The sequence below is a fragment of the Glandiceps talaboti genome, chromosome 4, assembly GCF_964340395.1.
Source record: "Glandiceps talaboti chromosome 4, keGlaTala1.1, whole genome shotgun sequence".
Lineage (NCBI taxonomy): Eukaryota > Metazoa > Hemichordata > Enteropneusta > Spengelidae > Glandiceps > Glandiceps talaboti.
The window spans coordinates 8,974,576-8,997,982 of record NC_135552.1 but is presented as its reverse complement, the minus strand read 5'-3'; the positions used below and the strand labels follow the sequence as shown (position 1 = coordinate 8,997,982).

At 36.4% G+C, this 23,407-nt stretch overlaps 1 protein-coding gene across 1 annotated transcript in view; it reads left to right on the top strand.

Annotated features, from left to right (window-relative positions):
* The first annotated feature begins 1,390 nt into the window (after positions 1-1,390).
* LOC144434036 (receptor-type tyrosine-protein phosphatase-like N) overlaps positions 1,391-23,407 on the top strand; it is a 270,864-nt gene continuing 248,847 nt past the window's right edge. Inside the window, exons 1-2 of the mRNA XM_078122481.1 lie at positions 1,391-1,582; positions 10,426-10,476. Coding sequence (XP_077978607.1) covers positions 1,504-1,582; positions 10,426-10,476 — 130 coding nt within the window. The 5' untranslated portion in view covers positions 1,391-1,503. The remainder of the gene's footprint in view (positions 1,583-10,425; positions 10,477-23,407) is intronic.

Sequence of the window (23,407 nt, the reverse complement as noted above, 5' to 3'; positions counted from 1 at the left end):
ATATCTAGCTACATACCTAGATTTACTTACATACCTACCTACCGGGCCTACCTACCTATCTATACCTACACAGCTACCTACCTACCTATCTATACCTACACACACACACACACACACACACACCTACCTACCCACCTACCCACTTACCTTCCGGGTATACATTTATATACCTACTTACATACCTACCTACCTACCTACCTACCTACTTACTTAATATCTATCTACATCATAGATTTACTTCCATACCTACCTACCTACCTACCTATCTATCTATACATACACACCTACCTACCCACCTACCGGGAATACATTTATATACCTACCTACCTACCTACCTACCTACCTACCTACCTACCTACCTACCTACCTACCTATCTATCTATCTACCTACCTACCTACTTACTTACCTACCTACCTATCTACCTACCTACCTACCTACCCACCTTTAAACGTTTACCTACACATTTTCAATTCCTCTTTTTTTGTTCGTAAATGTTTACCGTGGCCACGTCTTGTCAATTCCAAGAATAGCTTTCCGAAATTTACATGAATTTATTTTGTTGATGACGAAGTCAAACAAACAGGCATACAACTTATCGCCACACACGTTTTTTTTAAAGTTACCACACTGACATATACGTATCACCGAGTGCTCAGTAAAAAAAACTATAGAATTAAAAAGAACAAATATCAGAAAACTGAAAATAAAGCGATGTTCCGTTCTGTTCCCTTGGAAACAGTAATTTTGTTTTCGTTAAATAAACATTTGATACTATAATATGTAAGCGATAACGAAGCCTACATATCGTTGATGACTAAGACCCTCATCAAAATCATCTTCAGCTCGGCGGCCGGTTTTCTTTTAAATTGTTTTCACATGAACATGGAAAATTGATGATGAAGCCATGGTGACGATCGCAATGACCTTCACTTTCTCATAACATTTTCAACATCAAGTTTACTTGAAACGTTTTCTGTCAACGGAACTTAAAGAGACTTGTTTTTACGGATAACACTTTCAGTAAATATCATAATTGGGCATTGCGTGTGATTTACATCCGGACGACGACCAACCAAGCGACAACAAATCTGACGTCAACATCCTAGTCACCCACCTCCGCTCCAGCCGCAAATTATATCTGGTACCCTTAAGTTATCATTATTTCGACATGCCACCTTCAAGGTGATACTGCCGAAAGTACAATAGATTACACAAGCACATTTGAAATATTTACATAAAGTAGAAGATTTATTCCAATGGTAATGATTTTAACTGTTGTAAATTAGACATCGATGAAGCTATACTATACTAAACAAACTGCTTATTTTTTTTCTTTTAGGTCCAGATTCTATCACTAGCTAGGGGGTCTTTTCCAAGGTGTACGGAGAAGATAGCCGCCATCATGGAGCAGTAGTCCGTGTCATTGGATGTTTTAGAGTATTTTGCTGGCTTCGTCTCTCAAGCATTTTCTTTTAGTAATGGAGGTGTGATGGTTTACAGCCATGTGGAACTCTCTTTTTGTTACAATACTAGTTTTAGCGGCGTCTCAAGCGAAGGTGGCCGCGGCATCTGGGTACCTAGGTAAGTCACTACACTGGCGACGTTTTGTATCGAATGAATGAGCTGCGCTTAGAAATTGAATGAAAATTTTTATTTTCATACACTAGACCACTAAAATGAAAATTAATGTTTCCCCTGTCAGTAAGTTGAAGTAATCGACCGGAGTCTGTTCAGTGTGTGCAAATTTATCGTAAATTGATTGATAATTTGATAATTTTGACGTGAAAATTATTTACATCTGAACGGAAGAAAAACATTTAATCCCCACAGGCCATTTCGTATATACCGGAGTAGTCGAATGAAAATAAGTCGATAGTAAACGGAAGTTGGAAGTCGGAGGAATTATTATTGTGCCATTTCGTTATTTATTGAGAAATTGGCGTCGATAAATGAACCAGATCATGATGTTACATGCTCGTTGGCTAATAATATGTATTGACATGGGAAACGGAGAGTCTTTCATGTACGGACAAACGTCAGTGTTTTTATACGTTACGTCGCCAATACAGTAATATCTAAAACATGCATTTAATACTATTAAGCACTCAAGCCACACATTGACATCAGCCCGTTTACACGCACACCGCGTGTAGGATAGTCTATGCGTCATCATGTGGCTCGTAGATCGGGTGGAACCACCTGTTTGAAGTACGGTACTCACTGCATATTTACTCAAAGCTGCTACCACCATGTGTATTTTGATATCTAAATGTAATGAATGAATGAATGAAACTATTGTTATGCTAATAAATTGTCGGGTCTGTTGAAAGGTGGTGACCCCCAGTCTAATCTTCAAGAGGTGAGATAAGGAAATAGCTTATATACTGGGTTTGTAATATTGTGACTGGTAACCCTAACTATTGCATACCTCCTATGTTGTGAAATAATTAAAAATACTATAGGCAAGACATGTATGTATTTTTAAAAAGAAATTTCATTTTTTGGATTTTTTTTTTTTTTTTTAAATTTAGCTATGAGCAGGTTTAGTTACATATGCTGTTAACATATGTAAAAATCTTACACTGTTTAAAAATAGTACAATGTACTCTCTTTCCAGTCATGATATTTCACACACAGTTACAAAAATTTCAAATACTAGTAGTCCACCTTTGCTATTGCTGGGTCATGTCTATGCATATCCTAATCCTGCCACAGCCATTATTTTTTTAACTGTGCTTGACCTGAATAGGGTTGTTACTAAAGAGAACACATTTTTATATTTTCCTCTCCATACAACAGTGCTTTCCCCATTTTTTCGCTTTTCAAGTTAATGACATTTTGTTGACAATGGACATATTGTTATCAAAAGCTCGTATTTTCAAAGACAGACAGGAACAATGTAGGCTTGGATAACATGAATCACGTAATATTCGGGAACATGATTCAATAAAACAGTTAGACTCAAATTCATCTGTCATGCTTTTTGGTCAGATGTAGCCAGGTGAACTATTTCAACTAAATTGATTTCCATTGGTCTAACAGACTACCACCTTATAAATTTGGTAGTCTAGATACAATGTTTAGTAGTCCATGTGTTCTGGACTACTGCTAATTTGGTAGTCTAGATAGTGTTTAGTAGTCTGTGTTCTGGACTACTGCTAATTTGATAGTCTAGATACAATGTTTAGTAGTCTATGTGTCCTGGACTACTGCTAATTTGGTAGTCTAGATACAATGTTTAGTAGTCTATGTGTCCTGGACTACTGCTAATTTGGTAGTCTAGATACAATGTCTAGCAGTCTATGTTCCCTAGACTACGGTTAGTCAGATCTCTCCAAGTGAACTTCTTGAGCTAAAAGTTTCTATTAATAATGTCCTGTGATCTAACAGACTACCAGCTAATAAACTTGGAAGTTGAGGTACATGTATGATTGTTAGTAGTCTAAAGTGCAGATTTGCAAGACCGTAAAATTCTACTTCTGTAATGGGCATTGCTATTAAAAAAATTGGTTCCTCTTTTAATATGATAGTTACAAATGACAGTATGTCCACGGATGACATTGCTGTTTTACAAAAGATAATTATCCTTCAAATGAGATATCAACCTGAGAGGTATAGACATGATGACAGATGTACAGTAATTACATGTAGGATTCATTGAATTTGAAAAAATAATTGCCACTAGAAATTGCTCCCCAAGTTGATTTTCCTAGATTGTTAATATCCTTATTGGCATGTGTCAAAATGTACCACATGTAGATATGTGTGGGCAATGCCATGTATTGTGCATGATTCAAGCAGTGTGCCCTCAAACTTCTAAGCCAATTTTGGCATATCACTGATGCATGTAACAAATCCTTGTGATGCTTCAGATTTGAATTTTGGTGTTCTCTGCTTCTTCACAAGACTTTCCACCCAGTTTTTATCAGTTTGATTCATAATAAAAGATTTATTTAATTATTTAAAGGATGCACTGATGAGTAAAAGGATTGTTGATGCATTGGATAATTCACCTGACAGTTCCCTGGATTTATAAATGTCAAAAAACTGTTTTAAATTTATTTGTTGATGTGACATTGTTTATTCTTTCATTCATTGTAAAAAAACTGGGCCAGGCTGGCTTTGGTAAATGGAAGGTGTGAAAATAAAAGTTGTCTGGCAGAGCCTAGACAGTGGAGGGGATATGTACGGACAGAGCTAGAAAAATAGTTGGTAGAACAAAAGAATAAACTTAAATGTAATTGTCATGGTCATGGTCATGATCATGGCTTCACTGATGGGATAACACTTCGGGTAAGAACCTGGGATTGAATCCCTGGCCTTTAAAACACTGGTCACCATGTCTTTCACGTGTTAATTCAAGGCCCATCATGTCAGATTAGGAGTAAACTTTAGGTGTGAAAAACAATTGTCAGGCAGAGCTATAGAAATAGTTGGTCCAGAACAGAAAGGATGCTATATATAATGGACATGTATATAATCCTATTACTCCACTGATGTGATAAAACTAATGTGATGACCAGCGATTGAAACATAGCCCTTTGAATGATGAAAATTTCACAACTTTATTGACAGTGTCTTGAGCCAAAAAGTAGACACAGTCTATAAAGTTATGTCCAAATTGTCAGTGCATGTAGAAAAGTCAATATTGCCAATTGTTTTATTCAGTGAATTGCCAATTTGGTTATTCAGTGAAGTCAATATTGCCAATTTGGTTATCCATGAAGTCAATATTGCCAATTTGGTTATCGATGAAGTCAATATTGCCAATTTGGTTATCCAACGAAGTCAATATTGCCAATTTGGTTATCCAGTGAAGTCAATATTGCCAATTTGGTTATCCAGTGAAGTCAATATTGCCAATTTGGTTATCCATGAAGTCAATATTGCCAATTTGGTTATCCAGTGAAGTCAATATTGCCAATTTGGTTATCCAACGAAGTCAATATTGCCAATTTGGTTATCCAGTGAAGTCAATATTGCCAATTTGGTTATCCATGAAGTCAATATTGCCAATTTGGTTATCCAGTGAAGTCAATATTGCCAATTTGGTTATCCATGAAGTCAATATTGCCAATTTGGTTATCCATGAAGTCAATATTGCCAATTTGGTTATCCAACGAAGTCAATATTGCCAATTTGGTTATCCAACGAAGTCAATATTGCCAATTTGGTTATCCATGAAGTCAATATTGCCAATTTGGTTATCCAACGAAGTCAATATTGCCAATTTGGTTATCCAGTGAAGTCAATATTGCCAATTTGGTTATCCAGTGAAGTCAATATTGCCAATTTGGTTATCCAGTGAAGTCAATATTGCCAATTTGGTTATCCAGTGAAGTCAATATTGCCAATTTGGTTATCCATGAAGTCAATATTGCCAATTTGGTTATCCATGAAGTCAATATTGCCAATTTGGTTATCCAACGAAGTCAATATTGCCAATTTGGTTATCCAACGAAGTCAATATTGCCAATTTGGTTATCCAACGAAGTCAATATTGCCAATTTGGTTATCCATGAATTCAATATTGCCAATTTGGTTATCCAGTGAAGTCAATATTGCCAATTTGGTTATCCAACGAAGTCAATATTGCCAATTTGGTTATCCATGAAGTCAATATTGCCAATTTGGTTATCCAACGAAGTCAATATTGCCAATTTGGTTATCCAGTGAAGTCAATATTGCCAATTTGGTTATCCATGAAGTCAATATTGCCAATTTGGTTATCCAACGAAGTCAATATTGCCAATTTGGTTATCCATGAATTCAATATTGCCAATTTGGTTATCGATGAAGTCAATATTGCCAATTTGGTTATCCAACGAAGTCAATATTGCCAATTTGGTTATCCAACGAAGTCAATATTGCCAATTTGGTTATCCATGAATTCAATATTGCCAATTTGGTTATCGATGAAGTCAATATTGCCAATTTGGTTATCCAACGAAGTCAATATTGCCAATTTGGTTATCGATGAAGTCAATATTGCCAATTTGGTTATCGATGAAGTCAATATTGCCAATTTGGTTATCCAACGAAGTCAATATTGCCAATTTGGTTATCCAGTGGCTTACAGATATTGTTGTAGATTGGATTTGTTGTATTGTATGGCTTACATGTTGTTCTGTATCAAAATGAGTCTTTCTGTACAGTCTCTTGTGGTGACTTTATCTGGACTGATGTTAAAAAGAGATCCTTTAGGCAGCTAATCAGACAAAAAGATTTGTGAATGAAGTCATAGATAAGTACATATTCTGTATATATATGATAAAAATGTGCTCAAGGCTCCCTAGTATTTTTCTTACGATTCCACTATACAATCATCATACATAAGCCTTCTTTCGAAAATGTCTTTCTAAATACATTGCAGTACACAATAATATTGATTTTGCAATTTTCATTTTTTGTAATTTTTGTCTGTAGATGTTTCAACTATGATCTAGACTGTACACTGTAAGAGATGTTGTGTCATTCATCCCTAAAGCACTCTTCCCTTTCAAGTGGTAGTAGATAGTATTATGGCACGATATTAAAAGTCATATCTTACATTTAATGTCACCACCTAAAATGTTCTTGCTTTCTACCACCATGGTGTGATATTCATTCAATTCCTCAAAGGGCATGCAATCTGTAATCTGTTGTTGCGTGGTTGTTAGTTTGTTTGATATTGAAATGTACGTATATTATTTTCGTTACAACATGTACTAAAAAACATGTTGAATCATTTTAATAATGAAAATTTCTACTCCACTGAGTCAAACAATTTCTTGGTCGCAAATCCCAAATGTTGAATCATGTCTGTCAACTGTACAGCTCTTACCCACTATTTAGATATGATTTGATATGAACCTGATGACATAAAATGGTAACCAACATTTTATTAAATGCTGCAATTTTGTGCATATTCACGTGCCACAGTATCATGTTGTATATAAGTGTTGATTCGCATTTCAGTTTTAAAGAAGTAAAAAGTATTCAGTGGCAGTGTGTAAAAAATTCCTCAATGGATAATCATTCCTGTATATATACATTTACATATTGAAATGAATGTGTCACTAAGAGACCAAATTATGTAACATATGAAGTTGGAATGTACAGGTACATTGAATATTAATGGACTTTATGGATTCCGCTAGTAACTGTAGCAAATACCTGACGGTTATGTGTCTTGTACAATGTACATGTACTTGGATTTCAGTAGTAACTTGTAGCAAATACCTGACAGGTTAATGTCTTGTACAGTGTGCATGGATTCTACTAGTAACTTGTAGCAAATATCGGACAGGTTACATATTGTATGTGCCTTGTACAATGTACATGCAGCAACTACATGTACATGTATAATATGAAACAGTTTGGTGTACATGTATTTGACAGGTGAATATTTGCTTTTGTCCAAACTACATGCACAAAGCCTGATTCTTATCAAAATTGATCCACCTTCCAAGTGCCACTTACTGTTTTTAATTTTAGTCTAGAAACCAGCTATATTGGATTTGAATCTGAAAGTCTCTTTACCTCACTGGTAAAGAGCCCTTCATATTCAAACCCAAAGGCCAGTCTCTAGACTAGTTGGGTAAAGGGATCTTAAGATTGAAACCCAATGGCTACCCTGTAATCTCTAGACTAGTTGGGTAAAGAGCCCTTCATATTCAAACCCAATGGCTAGAGCCTACACTAGTGGGGTAAAGAGATCTTCAGATTCAAACCCACATAACAGCTAGTCCTTTTCAAAGTAAAGGGGTTGTTGTTACCTTAAAATTAATGCATGTCATCACTCATTGCATTTCATATTCAGATGGCAAATTGTGCCTCCAAGTATCAAATCCATATACAGAAAGTTAACAGGCTTACGCATCTGTATAGTTTCTATATGTTTTTTTTTTTGTCAAATGAAAATCTTGGGTGTACTCAAAAACTGCATCAATTTCTGCAACGTCATCTCTCACATTTACAAAATGAGATACACACAGGTAATCCTTCACATGAAACAACAGCAAGATATGTATGAAACTGTTGAGACAATCAGACCTGTCCCATGATCCTCTAATCCAGTGCATCAGGTCAAGGAATATTGTCAAGATGTAAATCACTCTGACATTGACATTGAAGTGTGATATATCACATGGTTATGTTTGCCTGCATTATGATTAAATGTCAAACCCCAGGTGTCAAAAGTATTACCATTTGTTAAAAGCCTGTGTTTCAATCCCATTGCGTTGTTATCTGTATATCAGTAGAGGAATATGGTTTACCTAGAATTAAATATTGTGTTCTGGACCAGCTGTTTCCATAGATCTGCTAGATAATCTTTTTTCACACCTAAATCCTAAATTTTAATTCTAATCCAAAGTGAACCTTCAAGCAATAAATTTGAATTGCTTCTAAAATATGCATGATTTATAATCCTTTGGTAAATTAGCTTATGATTTGTTATTAACAAAAATAATTTACAAAGAATTGAGTTACCCGATAATCCTTTTGTACCCCTACATGTATATATATAAATCACTAGATGCTGACAAGTCAAATGAGAATCTAGTGAGAATCTAATGAGAAAGGTAGTGAGAATCTCAAATATTTGAATTTTTATTTTTGAAAAAATGTATAAAAGCCTGGTTACATGAGGCAACTCGATGAGGAACGCACTAAGCAATTCGTCGAATTGCCTCGTGTATGAACATGATCGCAGGGGCTTGTGATGTTGCTAGGTGCGTCGCAAGGAATCCGAAATGTCGGATTTTCTGCAACTCGTCACAAATTGCTTCTCGAGTTGTGTAATAACCTTTGACATATCCCCACTTATCAAATGACGTACATTCAATGTAAAGGCCCTCAATATCAGTATGCGATTATAGTAGAGTGCGGCGACGACTTAAGTTTAGATAAAACGTAGGAAAGAAAAGGCGCGAGCGACTGTCGACAGTCTAAGTGTACACACTCCATCGTAGTTGCTAGCCTTGTCGCATGCGAAGAATTGCTTCGTGCATCACCCCATGTAACTGGGCCTTAACACCCCCTGTCCCATAGCAACAACAACATGAAAAAACTCCAGGCATATTGACATTTGCATGTAGATATTGCTATAGAAGCTTTAAGCCCAGTTGCTTTCCTCAAGTTTTCAGTATGTGGTTTTATCTGATTATTTGTTCAATTTTCTGGAAGAGTCTGTTAAATATATACATCAATCGTACATGCAATTTCTGTAAAAATGTCATCATTTCTTATTATATGTGATGTTCTTATACATGCATGTGCAGGGCTCGAAATTAACTTTTCTCCCTGGTAGCCCCTGTGGGCTACCATTCATAAAGGTCAGTAGCCCCATGACCTTCACTGGTAGCCCCATATATTTGTGTACATAGTTATCATACAACAGTGGTTTACCAACACTGAATGTGGACTATAATGTCTGTTTAACAATGTAAAAATGGTTGATAATAAAGTTACGAATTTCTGTTGTAATGATAGGACAAACGTCTCAAGTATCTATGATTACTCATATGGCATAAACTATGAACACACCATGACAATTCATCTACTTGACTGCTTGACCATTTTATACCAGTCCATCAAAAGACCGTGTTTCGATGTCATATACCATCAGCCTCATCTATTACGTACTGATTGTCGTCGCATGAAATTCGAGTTTCGTAATTCCCAGTCTGTATATTCGTTCATTTGAAACCATGCATTTCCTAAAATGTTTTACATTAAAATCCGAAATGTGAATGAACGCATCGACTTCGGCTATGATTCCATCACCACTCGAGCCGAGCATTACGGAAATAACAAAATTGACATCGTACCGAAAATGGGTGAACGGGTCCTGCTGTCAGTAACCAACAACTTCGTGTCAAGTACTAACAACGTAAGGAAGTGCTTCACGGATTAAAACGCATGTTTTTTCATCAATGTTTGCGGAATTGTTATCACAAAATGTACCCCGGAAGTATCTGAATTAGCTGACATCGCAGCACATGGTGCATCCAGGGTGTGACGTCATAACATCGTTGTCAAATATAAATATTCATGAGAGAATAATATGTAGCGATGTAGACGTCAAACACATCGCGTCCTGCAGTTGAACAAGCAAGACAGTTCGTTCACACACACACACGTTGGTAAGACGCGTTGACGTTCGATGTTCAGCGGGAACGTATTGTGTTGGTTATATTAGCGACACGGCGAAGGCCTGACATGTCAGCTTATGAAAAGTAGTAGCCCCGTGTCAACATTTGGTAGCCAAATGACACGGGGCTACCGTTAATTTCGAGCCCTGATGTGTACATTTTCCAGAAGTACATTTGAGCTATGAAAAAAGTTGCCTTATACTTAGTTTGTAATAACAGCAATGAAAATATATTTTGTATAGCTTGAAGTTACAAAAGATAATCAATATCTATTTTCTTTATTTTCAGGATGCCGATTTTCTTCATCTGTGTGCCAAGAAGATGAGACTTGTGGACAAGGTAAAATAGATGATTTCATTCATGCACAACACAGACACAAACTACTGTATATGTACAAGATGAATGATGTCTTGACTCTTAATTTGTGTGCCCCCTGTACATTGTACATGTTTATACTTGTACATTGAGCTGATATAGTGTCATGTAAGCAGTCTGTGTGCTCGTTCATGCAGTTTTTGTGTTGATCGTATGCAGTTTGTGTGCTGATATATATGCAGTTTGTATGCTGATGTATGCAGTTTGTGTGCTGATATATGCAGTCTCTGTGCTGATGTACAAATGTATGCAGATTGTGTGTTGATGTATGCAGTTTGTGTGTTGATGTATGCAGTTTGTGAGCAGTGACATGCAGTTTGTATGCTGATATATGCAGGTTTTAAATGTGCTGATGTACAAATGTATGCAGTTTTTGTGCTTTATTAACATGCACATGCATGCAGACATGTACATTACATGTACATGTGTATCTGGTTATTAGTTGCTTATGAGTGTATAGGGTGTCTACTATTGTATTTTTTGTAATGTGTGTAGTTTTGATAATGTTATTGTGTAATTATAAGGGCTTGTTCTCAAGCAACTGGGCCTTAACACATTAGCACAACTGGGCCAAAATCAAGGTTTAAGGTACATGTAATACAAATGTATGTACAATACATACTTTATGAGCTGCCATGCACACATGCATGTACATGTACATCGCTTACAAGTCATGTACATTGTATGTATTTTATTTGTTGAAGATCGACAGCACATACGTGTACATGTAGCTGTTACATGTCGATAATGTGCACACATTGTATGTGCAATTTGTGGGCATATCATGTTTTCATGTGTGCATCTAGTTGGTGAATCATTTGAAAATACATGTATAATGCATTTTGTATGCTGGTCATGTATACAGGTGTTATGCTGTGAGTGCTACGTTATGATGTAACAAGGATGTGTGATACATACAAAATTTAATGTAATCGTTCTTTATTTTAGCAATAACAGCAAGGAATTGTGCAAATAAAATCAAGTATGTACAGTGTTCAGCATTGTGTGTGAACTGACTTTAGGTCTGTTGTGGTCATTGCCTAGTTACAGATATTATATGCAAGCTCACAGGACAGGAATCACACAAAACATAACCCAAGTGTCCACAGTGTTGGACTGATTACAGCTGTTGTGTGTTCATTCCTGTGAAAGCCACAATATTCTGATTCAGAAATTAATTGATATGGTGAATACTGTTCTTCAGATTAAGCTATCAATGAAAGTCAGAAGTTAATTTCCTCTTCTATAGCATGCCCGGGATGGTCTTTTGGTACAACTCTGAGGGAACAATGTACACAAACATCTGAAATTGAAGTATCAAATGTGTTATTGTTAACCTATAGGGTTGATTAATTAATCTAGAAAGTAGTGGCGTTTCAGTCCCAGAAGACTTCAATCACCTTATTATCATACGCAAAGTGGAATTGACAAGTCATCAAATTCATCAAATATGAGCCGCATGAGTAATATTCATCATTATTAATGAATATTTTCATCTGAATAAATATGCCGATTGCCACGTTGAATATGCGAAATTCTGAAGCGTTTATAGATTTTATATATTACAAATTTTATGCATTTTAAATCGAGAATCATTCCTGAATCCAACTGGTTTCCCCCTGGGCTTGCACCAGGCTAGCTCAGTGCTAACACTGGGCTCATGCCCCATCTGTATGTACTGGAAAAGTTAATGTCTGTGCCAGTCCTATACTGCAGGCTAACGTATAAAGTTATAAGTGTTGACACTAGGCTAGCACTAACACCTCACCAGTGTCTGCAGTGTTAGCAACTGGAAGGGTTAATGTCTGCACCAGCCCAGTGTTAACACAACGCTGATACTGGGCTAGCTAGTTTGTAGGTACATGAACAATTTGTATTATCCCAAAGTTTTTAGAAGCTGTCACTGTAGTAGTGACAAATCACAAGCGGTTCATAAGTAGTTTTTCAGTTTGAAATCATAGCATGAAATTAAGGATAACACAACACTGCTTAAATTTGCAGAGCATGCCTGAGCTGTCTCTGTATTTTGCAACCATAACTTCAAAACCATGAGAACACTAATATCTTTGTTGATTGAAGTACATATACAAACATTCTCGAAGTGTTGGTCATCATGGCTGTTGAAGATGACATGCTGAAATGTCACATTTTAACTAGAATGCAGATGTAATGACATTGTGGTGAAGACATTACAATACAACATGTAACCTTTCAATACCACACGTGTATTGATATAGTAACTTGCCATTAAAACCTGTTTAAAGGGGGCACTAACTGACTAAGTAATCTTAGCATTATGAAAGCCAATGTGCCACAGATGGGAAACCTTGTACAAGTGTTATGGGGATGTGACTAAAACCTGTTGAAAAGGCTGATAATTCATTAAAACGTACAACTTGAGGCAAGCAGGATACCTGGAAATGCCATTAGAAAAGATTACGACAAGACCGACATCAATTGCAACTCAATCTCAAGATTTGACCTTTCTGATTACCAATTAACTTTCCCGAGCATCGCATCTCCTCAAAGCAGACAAAATAACACTTTATAAAAGTACTGACAGATTTTATATAAATTCAATTATGTCAGTGTATCCTTTTATAAAATTTGCATCTCACCACAGGAAACTGTCATTCTCGAAGTTTGAGAACTACTTCAGTGATATAGGAACACATGATACACTAATGTACATATATAGTATACTACATGCAAGAAAAAACGAACTAATGAATATGAATAATATTATGCATATTGAATGTTCATGGACTCTGGGTTCATACTTCAAGCAATGAAAATTTCTATTCACAGAGTTAAAACAATTCTTGGAAGTGATTCATTAAAACATACAACTGGAGGCATGATATAGATATGGTTATCATCATTATATTTGGATACCAAATTAGACCTCATTGATATGGCATGAATGAATATTAAAAAGCCTCAAATTCTGCATTAGGTGACAGGAAAAGCTAACAAAATTTACATACAGGTACAATATAAATGTAATAATAAAACATACCCAGGGTTAAGGTTGAGATGCAGGTTCGTTAGCTCATTTTTCCTCCATCACATTTCACAGTAAAGACAAGATAAATACACCATTTTTTTCATTAATTATGTCGAGTCTTTGTATGAAGTTGTGGTTTCTCTGGTGATTTTTTACATTTTTAACCATATTATTGATCTGTACCCAAAAACTGTGTTTTTTGACGATTTTCACTTAAAGCTATTTAACTTTTACAAACAGTTGAATATAGTCCTCTTTTCGACTTTAAATGAAAGCTATGTACATAAACAAAAAAACGTTCCTCCGGATTTTTTATTTTGTCTCTCATTGTCTTGTTATAATCATCCAAAGTTGTATTTTTGTGTTTTTTGCATAAATTACCGCTTTTCACACTTCTCAACGCAATATCTCTTGATTCCCTCAAAAACTAAACAATCCGGAGGAACGTTTTTTAGACACACTGTCTCCGAGTATTGTCTCCAAATTTGACACAGCTGGGACTTTCTGACGCAAAGTTAAATAGCTTTGAACTTCACACAGTATACAAAATAAAGAACGTAGAAAAATGCTAATTTACACAATTGGACTCCTTCCGCCCGACAAAAGCTTTCAAATTCGACAGACATTGCAACAGCTTTTTTCTGTGACTTGCAAATATGTTACTCAATCCTTGCCATTTGGTTGTGTACGTTGCTTTGCTACAGACATGAAGAAAATCGGGTATTTTAGGAGTGTCATGAAATGCTACAGATAGAAACGTGTTTGTTTCCCGCGATAAAGGTGTCATGTCATCTATTATTGATATACGGGTGGAGACTTTGGTTTAATCTTTTAATACGGTACGCGTGCCGTTCTCGACATTACATAGTATACTTTTATTTCTGGTTTGGATTCGAAGCCCTTGCTCTACGCAGTTGGTGTTCGTGTTTTGATTCGAATATGGGCTACGTTCCATATTCCTGCTCATGTATTAGGCATTGCTACGTTGTTGGTGTTTCGTTGAAGACACACAATACAAAAGTTAACCCTTTCCCAGAAATCAAATTTCCACACCACGACACCGTACGACATCGGGAATGTTATACAAATTGTAAGGAGTGTTACAAAACTACGGTATAAATAATGGTACTTGACGAACTCACGTCAACAGTTTTTCTTCCACTGCGAGTGACGTTTTATGATACTCGGAGTCGTAGTAGACATTACCTCATTTATTTAAACTACTTGTACCTTCAAAATCTCCGTTTTATAACTAGCCTTGAGGATCGCTCGGTGCCAAATTCTTTGCCGTTTACGTTCAGACAGCGTCATCGTAGACGAAAATAAACAACGCTATGCACGTATACTACTACAGTACATGTGACTCGGTGTCGACGTGTCTCGAAAGTTCACGAAGGATCGAGCCGTGATAAGCCGATCGTTAGAGTGTGGTTGCCACACTCAATTTATAGGACCTTAACCCTAATAATATAATATAGTATGTGAAGAGGACGTTGTCAAAATCCACCAACGCGAAAGTTCAAAGCTAGTCTAATGCCACGTTCTGTGAATCTTACAGAAACAGAAATGTAATACCCGGAAATCGCCGATGCAATGTCACGCATCTGACGTGAACTCTCAAGTCTCGAAGATAGCGTGGTTCATTTTCGATGCGCCAACGTGTTGATTAAATCGTTTTATTTTTGTAAACATCAATTTTTTTCGATCGGCTAAAACAATTAGCCTGCAATACTGTTAGATATTCGAGATTTGTATGTTTTTTTTTTACATGCATGGTACTTGAAAACCGTCATCTAATACATCGCCGTCGCGTCGGGTACACTTGAAGGCTGTAGACTAGTGTAGTCACAGTCGCTTGTAAACTGTTATTCCTTTCCTAAATGGTTTTATTCTTGTCTATGACGGTCCGAATACAGAACAATGACGTTATTATAGGGATTGGCGATATTCTTATAAAATCGGTAGCAATGTCATACCCACCCTCTCCCCTACGTGCTGTATGTAAGTACCATTTAGGAAAGGAATAACAGTTTACAAGCGACTGTGGCTAGAGTGCAGTGTAGGCCGCTTTACTGTAACGTTTTTAGCCGATGCACTGGTCAAAATCAACGTGCATAAGTCCAGGTTCAAAGGAGGTATTTTTTTTACTTTTTATTGGTTATAACCAAATTTACCGAGTTTGATTGGTTTTGTACAACAACACAGCTAAGAGATAATGTCACGTCAGTCATTGCACAGAGGCCTACTAGCTATGGCTCATTTGCATATGAAAAGACACTCTTCTGTAATCAACGTTCCTGTCAATCTTCTTTACATATGCAAATCCTTGTACATAAACATTCAGGAATGAAACCATATAAAACACATATAGCGTTAGAGTTTTTTCATTTCAAATTTATTAATGGAAAAAATGAACGATTTTCAAAAAATCTTTTAACCAAATGATGGCACATACCATGAAGCTTCATAATGAGCAAAAAAAAAAAAAAGGCCAAAATTCACCAACGAACCTGCATCTCATCCTTAAATTGATGCAAATCTATCCATGTTTATCAAATAACAATACAATACATCCATCATTAGATATACAATGTACATGTATGAAATTCTGCGTGGACTTTGAAAGGTGCAATTTTGCTCAAGTTTGATCAATATTCATTAGTACAGTACTCTCCAAGTCCAAAAAATACTATTCTGTCCAGCATTTGACAAATGCAATTTTGTTCAGAAATTTAAAGTTGCAATTCTGTCCATCTTGTAATAAACCCTCTTTCTGCCAGAGGGGTATTTGTTTTTTTACACAAGGTCCATTTTGGGTTAGGACTAAAATTTAGGTATGAAAAACAGTTGTCTGACATTCCTAGAAGAATAGGTCCAGAACAAAAAGAATGGTCCTATATAAATCATTGTGGCTCTGCTTATAGGGGAACATTAATGTGGTGACCCAGGATTGAAACATGGCCCTTTAATATGAGTATGCTGTATAAATCAATCCAGTTTAGCAATTTAAAGGTATGATTCTGTCAATGTGTAATATAAAGTAGGTTGGAGATACAATATGCCCACATGTTTTGTATAACTTGCTGTGTACAATCTGTATTGTTTGAAATCAACATAAACAGGTAAAGTATCTTCAAATGGAAATTCATCTGTGTTGGTAAACCATAGTATTCAATTTGAACTTTTGTTCCAAACACAACTAGAAAATTTACCTGAAATTTTCGACTGTACACTTCAGTCTTTGTCAACAGATTGACCCACTATTCAGCACACGTGACCTTACAGGACACGTGAGCCTAATAAGGGGTCAAAGGTGCCTGGAAGTTTGTATCTCCACTGGTTGGCAAGTCTAAACATCACGTCATCAACTCCCAACAATTTGCAGATGCTATCAAGAAGGAAAGGGTTGAACCTGATGAGGAGTTACGTTCTTATGATGTAACTGCTTTGTTCACCTCAGTACCTATTGACAAAGCATTGGATGTGATATTACATAGACTACAGGAGGACACCACCCTTAACCAGCGAACCAGTTTATCACCCAGCCAAGTGGTTAAGCTACTCAGTGTTTGTCTGAAGTGCACTTATTTTGTTTATGATTGTGTGTTCTTCCAACAAATTCATGGTGCAGCTATGGGGTCACCTGTTTCCCCCATAGTATGCAATCTGTACATGGAGCAATTAGAACTCCGCGCCATAGAAACAGCCCCCCATCCTCCATTATGGTGGTACAGATACGTGGACAAAACTTAAAAAGTGTCACTCTCAGGAATTCACTGACCATCTTAACAGTCTTGACCCAGACATCAAGTATACCACCGAGGAAGAACAGGATAGGTCTCTGGCTTTCCTAGATACGACCACAGTTATTCAGGATGATGGCTCTTTAAAAACTAAAATCTACCGCAAACCCACCCATACAGACCAGTACCTCAATTTTTACTCTAACCACCCTTTACAGCACAAACTAGGTGTGATCCGGACGCTTCATCACAGAGCAGATACGGTGATTACCTACAACTCAGATCGTGAAGAAGATAAGACTCACATCAACCAGGCACTGTATAGGTGTGGATACCCAAAGTGGGCAGTAGATAAAGCCACAGTCATCCAGCCTCAAAAGTCAAAGACCATCCGTAAGAAGGAACAACCAAGTAAGGGTTTAGTGGTCCTACCTTACATCAAGGACACTTCAGAGGCACTAAAAAGAATCTTTACTGCTTACGGTATAAACACCTGCATCAAGCCCACTAAAACCTTGCGGCAATTATTGGTGTCTCCAAAGGACAAGACTAAAAAGGAACATGTATGTGGAGTAGTGTACCAAATTCCTTGCCAGGGCCAGACCAACACAGGCCAATGCAAAGATTCATATATAGGGGAAACTGAGAGATCACTCAAGACCAGATTTTTGGAACACAGAAGACCTAGTTCTAGCACATCAGAGGTCTCCCAACACATCCACATTGAATCACCCGGTCACTCGGTTAACATAAATGAAGTGAAGATACTGGACACTGAAACCAGATATTTTGAACGGGGAGTGAAAGAAGCTATTTACATCCGAGCACTCAAACCATCACTAAACAGAGACGGGGGACGATACAAACTTCCAGGCACCTTTGACCCCTTATTAGGCTCACGTGTCCTGTAAGGTCACGTGTGCTGAATAGTGGGTCAATCTGTTGACAAAGACTGAAGTGTACAGTCGAAAATTTCAGGTAAATTTTCTAGTTGTGTTTGGAACAAAAGTTCAAATTGAATACTAAGGTAAAGTATCTGTTGTCTTTTCAGCTGTGACATAACATTTTGACCCTTGTGGCCTTGGCCTATTTTGCATAAACAAGTCAAAACCTTAGAGGATCTATGTATGTGGCAATAATAAAATCAAAATGATCTCTGAGTTCATGATTTATGGGGACTTCTGTAATCTTTTCCACAGCATTACTGCATATATCTCAAATGTTAAATGAACTTTTGATGTGAATTGAGCTCCATCTAAGTTTTTAGTTCAAAAACAATACAAAATATTATTTTTTGTACAATCTCAATGTATGTATTTAAAATATACACGTGGTATTTAATAACATACAAATTAGTGAAATGTAATATTTCAATCCTTTTCTTTGCTAAGTAATGGAAATCAGAGAAAATCCATAGACACAAATTTGCAACACCAGCACATTTATGATTTAAACAATGTGTTTACTGATTAAAAACACAGCAGTTTTATAAGAAAAAAATAAGTATTAAAAATGTTCCTGGATTTGGATCACAGCTCCTGTAATTTGCAGTATATGTGGTTGCCTGATGATCACAGGAGAAGTGTGAAATTCATAACATCCTTATTCCCTGGATTACATCTCATTTATGTTTATATGAATAAATGATCTTTTGTAGCTTTGCTAAACCTTCATATGAATTAATTAAGTATTACAGAAGTGTAGAGGTTTGATACATGTAAATGACAAATTACACTTGAACAAGAAAAATGATCACCAAGAAGATTCTAGCTTTAATAAAAATTGTACACCCACATATCACTTATGAAAAATATGCACTATGTATGAATTATTAATAATCTCAATAGTGTTTTCCATGATTCATAATTGATAGGCGTGAATGATCAGTTCAGGATATGTAAATTGTTATGTGTTTTGACTGGTGATTTCCTGTGTGGTTGGACACACACACACACACACACACACACACACACACACACACACACACACACACACACACACTAGCTGTGTTAAAATTACTATGATTAGCACATAAGAAGACTTGTTGAAATTGTGGTTGGAGAGCTATTGCATAACTTTAATGGGGCAATCCTGGGTCAGTGTCTGCACACTTCCCAACCTGTATCAAACCAACATTTTCTCGAATACAGTCCCGAAAACATAACTAATGACAAAAATACAGTGCCAGTTATCTTTCCTGTATATTCAGAATACTGTAGTCCTGCATTAGGAGATACAAAATCTGTAATAATCTCTAAAATGGCAGTTTCATAGGCACTCTATATTATGAGCTCTGTGAAAGTGTAATTCATGGTCACAATGAGTGTCATCTTAATTAAACCCCTATTTATATGCAGATTAGTCCTTTAATTTCGTGCCAAAAATATCTATTGAGCTGAAACTTGTCCTAATGAAACTGTGTATTTATTTTTCTACATTGTTCATTAGCCAGAGTGTATGCTACATGTAGTCTAGGTAAAAAAAATGAGACTGGTTATTTAAAAAAAATAATATCTGTACATTAATAAGTTTTTTTTTTTAAATTTTAAGAAATGATATCTGTACATTAATAAGGTTGTTTAAAATTAAAACAATGATTAGTACATGTAATAATGAAGTGAAATTTGTGGATTTTAAATTTGCATTTAACAAGACAATTGCAGTGCAAATGTGATGAATGTGAAAGTGGAAAAAAATAATGGAAATATGTGCTTAGAGACAGAGCCTTTACTTAGCTGACAGTCCAGCGTATGATATATGTACATTATAAAGAAAGAAATGTTTATGATTAATAATAAAAAGTGAGACATTTGCTTTGACGTATAATCTTGAACAAAAGAACGTTATCACTCATTGTGCATTGTAATATAATAGTTTCCATGACAACATCCATAATGACAGTGTTATCAATAAATCTATAATTAATAGTTCTTGGAAGGATTAGTATGAATGCCAGCTTCTAGATGTAGATCATACATCAACCAGCAATTTATTGCAGTATAAATTAATGTGTGTGTGTGTGTGTGTGTGTGTGGGTGGTGGAAGGGTGCGTGGGTGGAGGTGGGAGGGGAGGGGAGAATTGATGTAAATCCCAGCTTCTATCATGCCATCAACCAACAACTATTACATGTGTAGCGTGTGTGCGTGTACATTTGTATGTGTGTGGGTGGGAGGGGGGGGGGAGAGGAGGGGGAATTGGTGTGAATCCCAGCTATCATGCCATCAACCAACAACTAGTATTACATGTACATGTAGTGTGTGGGTGGGTGGGTGTGGGGGGGGGGGACTAGGTTCAATCCCAGCTTCAGTTATTTTTCATTAACCATTGCAACAACTTCTTACACTTTAGTTACAGCATAACGTGTATGCAGTGTAGGGGATGGGGTGGGGGACTGATTTTCAGATATCATCAACATTCCCTAACATTTTCCCTTATTCAGCTGTTGTAGATGATGGTTAAAGTTTGTCATGATCTATTACAATCTAATAAAAGAACCTTTTATTTTCCATCAGACCAAGGAAAATATTGACTGATTGCCATTTGTATAATCCCATTTACATGTATTTTGTAATATCACACGTCAAAATAATAATATTCTTGTTCAAGTTGCACCTTGGAGTGTATACTTTTATTAGTACAAAATTAATAACACACTATTTGTTGTTGACATTCATGACCTGAAAACAATCCAATCATGTTGCTGGTTGATAATTGTGTTCACCATTATTTTGAGGTCATGAGTCAATGCTCACTTGACCTGTTAAAGTCACCTGACCAAATGTTAGACATTGATATGACTAATCAGGAACCAGTGTGTTGGTTGGACATTTGTCACGTTAGATGAGAATGATAAATTTTCAATAGTATGGCATTACTGTTAACGTTATTAACCTGGTTAATTAAACTCTGTCAATTACACCGTGATAGCATCAGTAATTTATTTCATACTAGCAGACATTGGGCACATTCAGGATAAATATGGAATCATGATGGGTGAATGGTTAGAGTGGCCGGCTTGGAATCTGCAGGTTGAAGGTTTGAGCCCCATCTCTGCCATTGTTTCTGAGAAGCTATTATAGTCCTTAGGCAAGATTCGAACCACTATTGTGCCTCAGTCAACCCAGCTGTATAATTGGGGACCTGGTAGGATGGAGGTTGCAATGTGTATGCTTTAATCCTGTGTGCTTATAAAAGCTGCAATGGATTGTATGTTCCCCAGTGAGTCGACGAAGTAATGGGCTGCTGTGTCGCTATAGATCCATGCCAGGGGGTAAACATTGTAAAGTGCTTTGAGCACAAAGTGGGAAAGCACTATATAAAAACCAACATTATTATAATAATAAAAGCCGTTAGCTAGTGTTTCCATGGCACTGGATTTGTAACTGCACGAGCTGTTGTTGTTTATTTTGAGAGTCATAGATCCAGCACCATGGACAGACTAGCTAACAAATCACTAACAGCTTTTATCCTCAACTCTAGTTGCAGAACCAGTGCTGTGGACAACCATGTAGCTAACACATCGCTAACGGCATTTATTCTGAATTCCAGAGCCTTGGACAGATTAGATGTACAATGTAGCTAACAGATTGCTAACAGCTTTTATCCTGAACAGCATAGTCACAGATGCAGTGCTGTGAACTCGCCCACCCATAATTCAATGTTGAAGGATGACACATTCCAATGAATTTGTCCACCCTCTTTTTGTACTGGTGTAGTGCCAGTGATGTTGTCGAAAGATTTACGAAAAATGAAATGGAATGCCTAATTTTAGTAAAAGCCAGGACAGCATGCATGTATTAGAAATGAATATCCAACCTCTTGTGATGGCTTGTGGTTAAATAGTTCTTCAGGGATTTACATGACATTGTATTTATTTGCAAAGTATACTCTAGTTTCTACACCCACCACCACCACCACCACCACTACTGCTACTACTACTGCTAGCTGCTGCTGCTATATGTATAGAACGTTTAGTGAACTAGCATCTAGCAGATAAATGTGTACAGCAACATAAGAATCCTTAGCACATGTCATAATATTGTATATTCATTTTGAATATTGCTATTAACCACTTGATTAGCCAGCTGAGTTTTCATGTTAGTCTGCATGATCCCTATACCCTAACTTGCACTGTCTTCATATATCAAAAGAAAAAAAGAAGTCCTTTACCCCACTATTTTTTCAATGATCAATTTGCACATACAAAATATACAAAATGTAGGTTCATCACTGACTGATTTGTATCCTTGTTTGTATTCATGAATCCCACATGCTTTGAAGTGTGAATTTCAATCAAACTTAATTTGATTAGGGGTTGTTAACTATATATTCATAATAGGCAAACCATTTCCAAAGAAGTTCAGTTTCATTGTCATTCATGAGGTAATCAATCTGACTCCATTTAGAGTGTCAATGTATGGTGTTTTATTCTGTTGACAGCTAGTGTGATTGAACTGTCTGCAATTTAAAATCCTGTCACTTAATTAATTGCTATGTAGTGTATAAATAAACTAACATCAGTATGTTGTCATAGTAACCATGATGATGAATTACATAGTGTAATGTCATGGTAACATTAAAGTTGAATTGAAATGGTATTGCCATAGTAATGAGGTGTTGAATTATGCAATATAGAATGTAACTGGTAATAATAAACCATTAAGGTTTTAAGTACATGGGAACGAGTCCCCCCCCCCCCCCCCCCCCCCCCCCCCCCCCCGTAATTTGTTCTAATATTTGACTAATGCATATATTTAGTTACTGTTAGAATGTGTACAATATGATTGCATATTTATCAGTACCTCTGATATTGACAATTTTTGACAACAGTATATTACATTTGTACATGTAGTAAATGGTCTTTATTTCTTCCAAGACTGTTTACATGTAGGCATCAATCTACTGTACACAGTACCAGCAACAACCAGTACAAGTAGAAAGGTAAATTCCATGGCGAATCAAAATGATTGAATCACTTCATGTCAAGGTTTGATATATTTTGCCACCAGCAAGCAAATATTAGCAAAATTATGAATGGGGAAAATTATGTGTACCCTGGGGTTGTACTAGTAACATGCAATTTAGCTGTTGATAATATATGAACTCAACCCATTTACACTCGTACTATATAGGCATGAACATGCA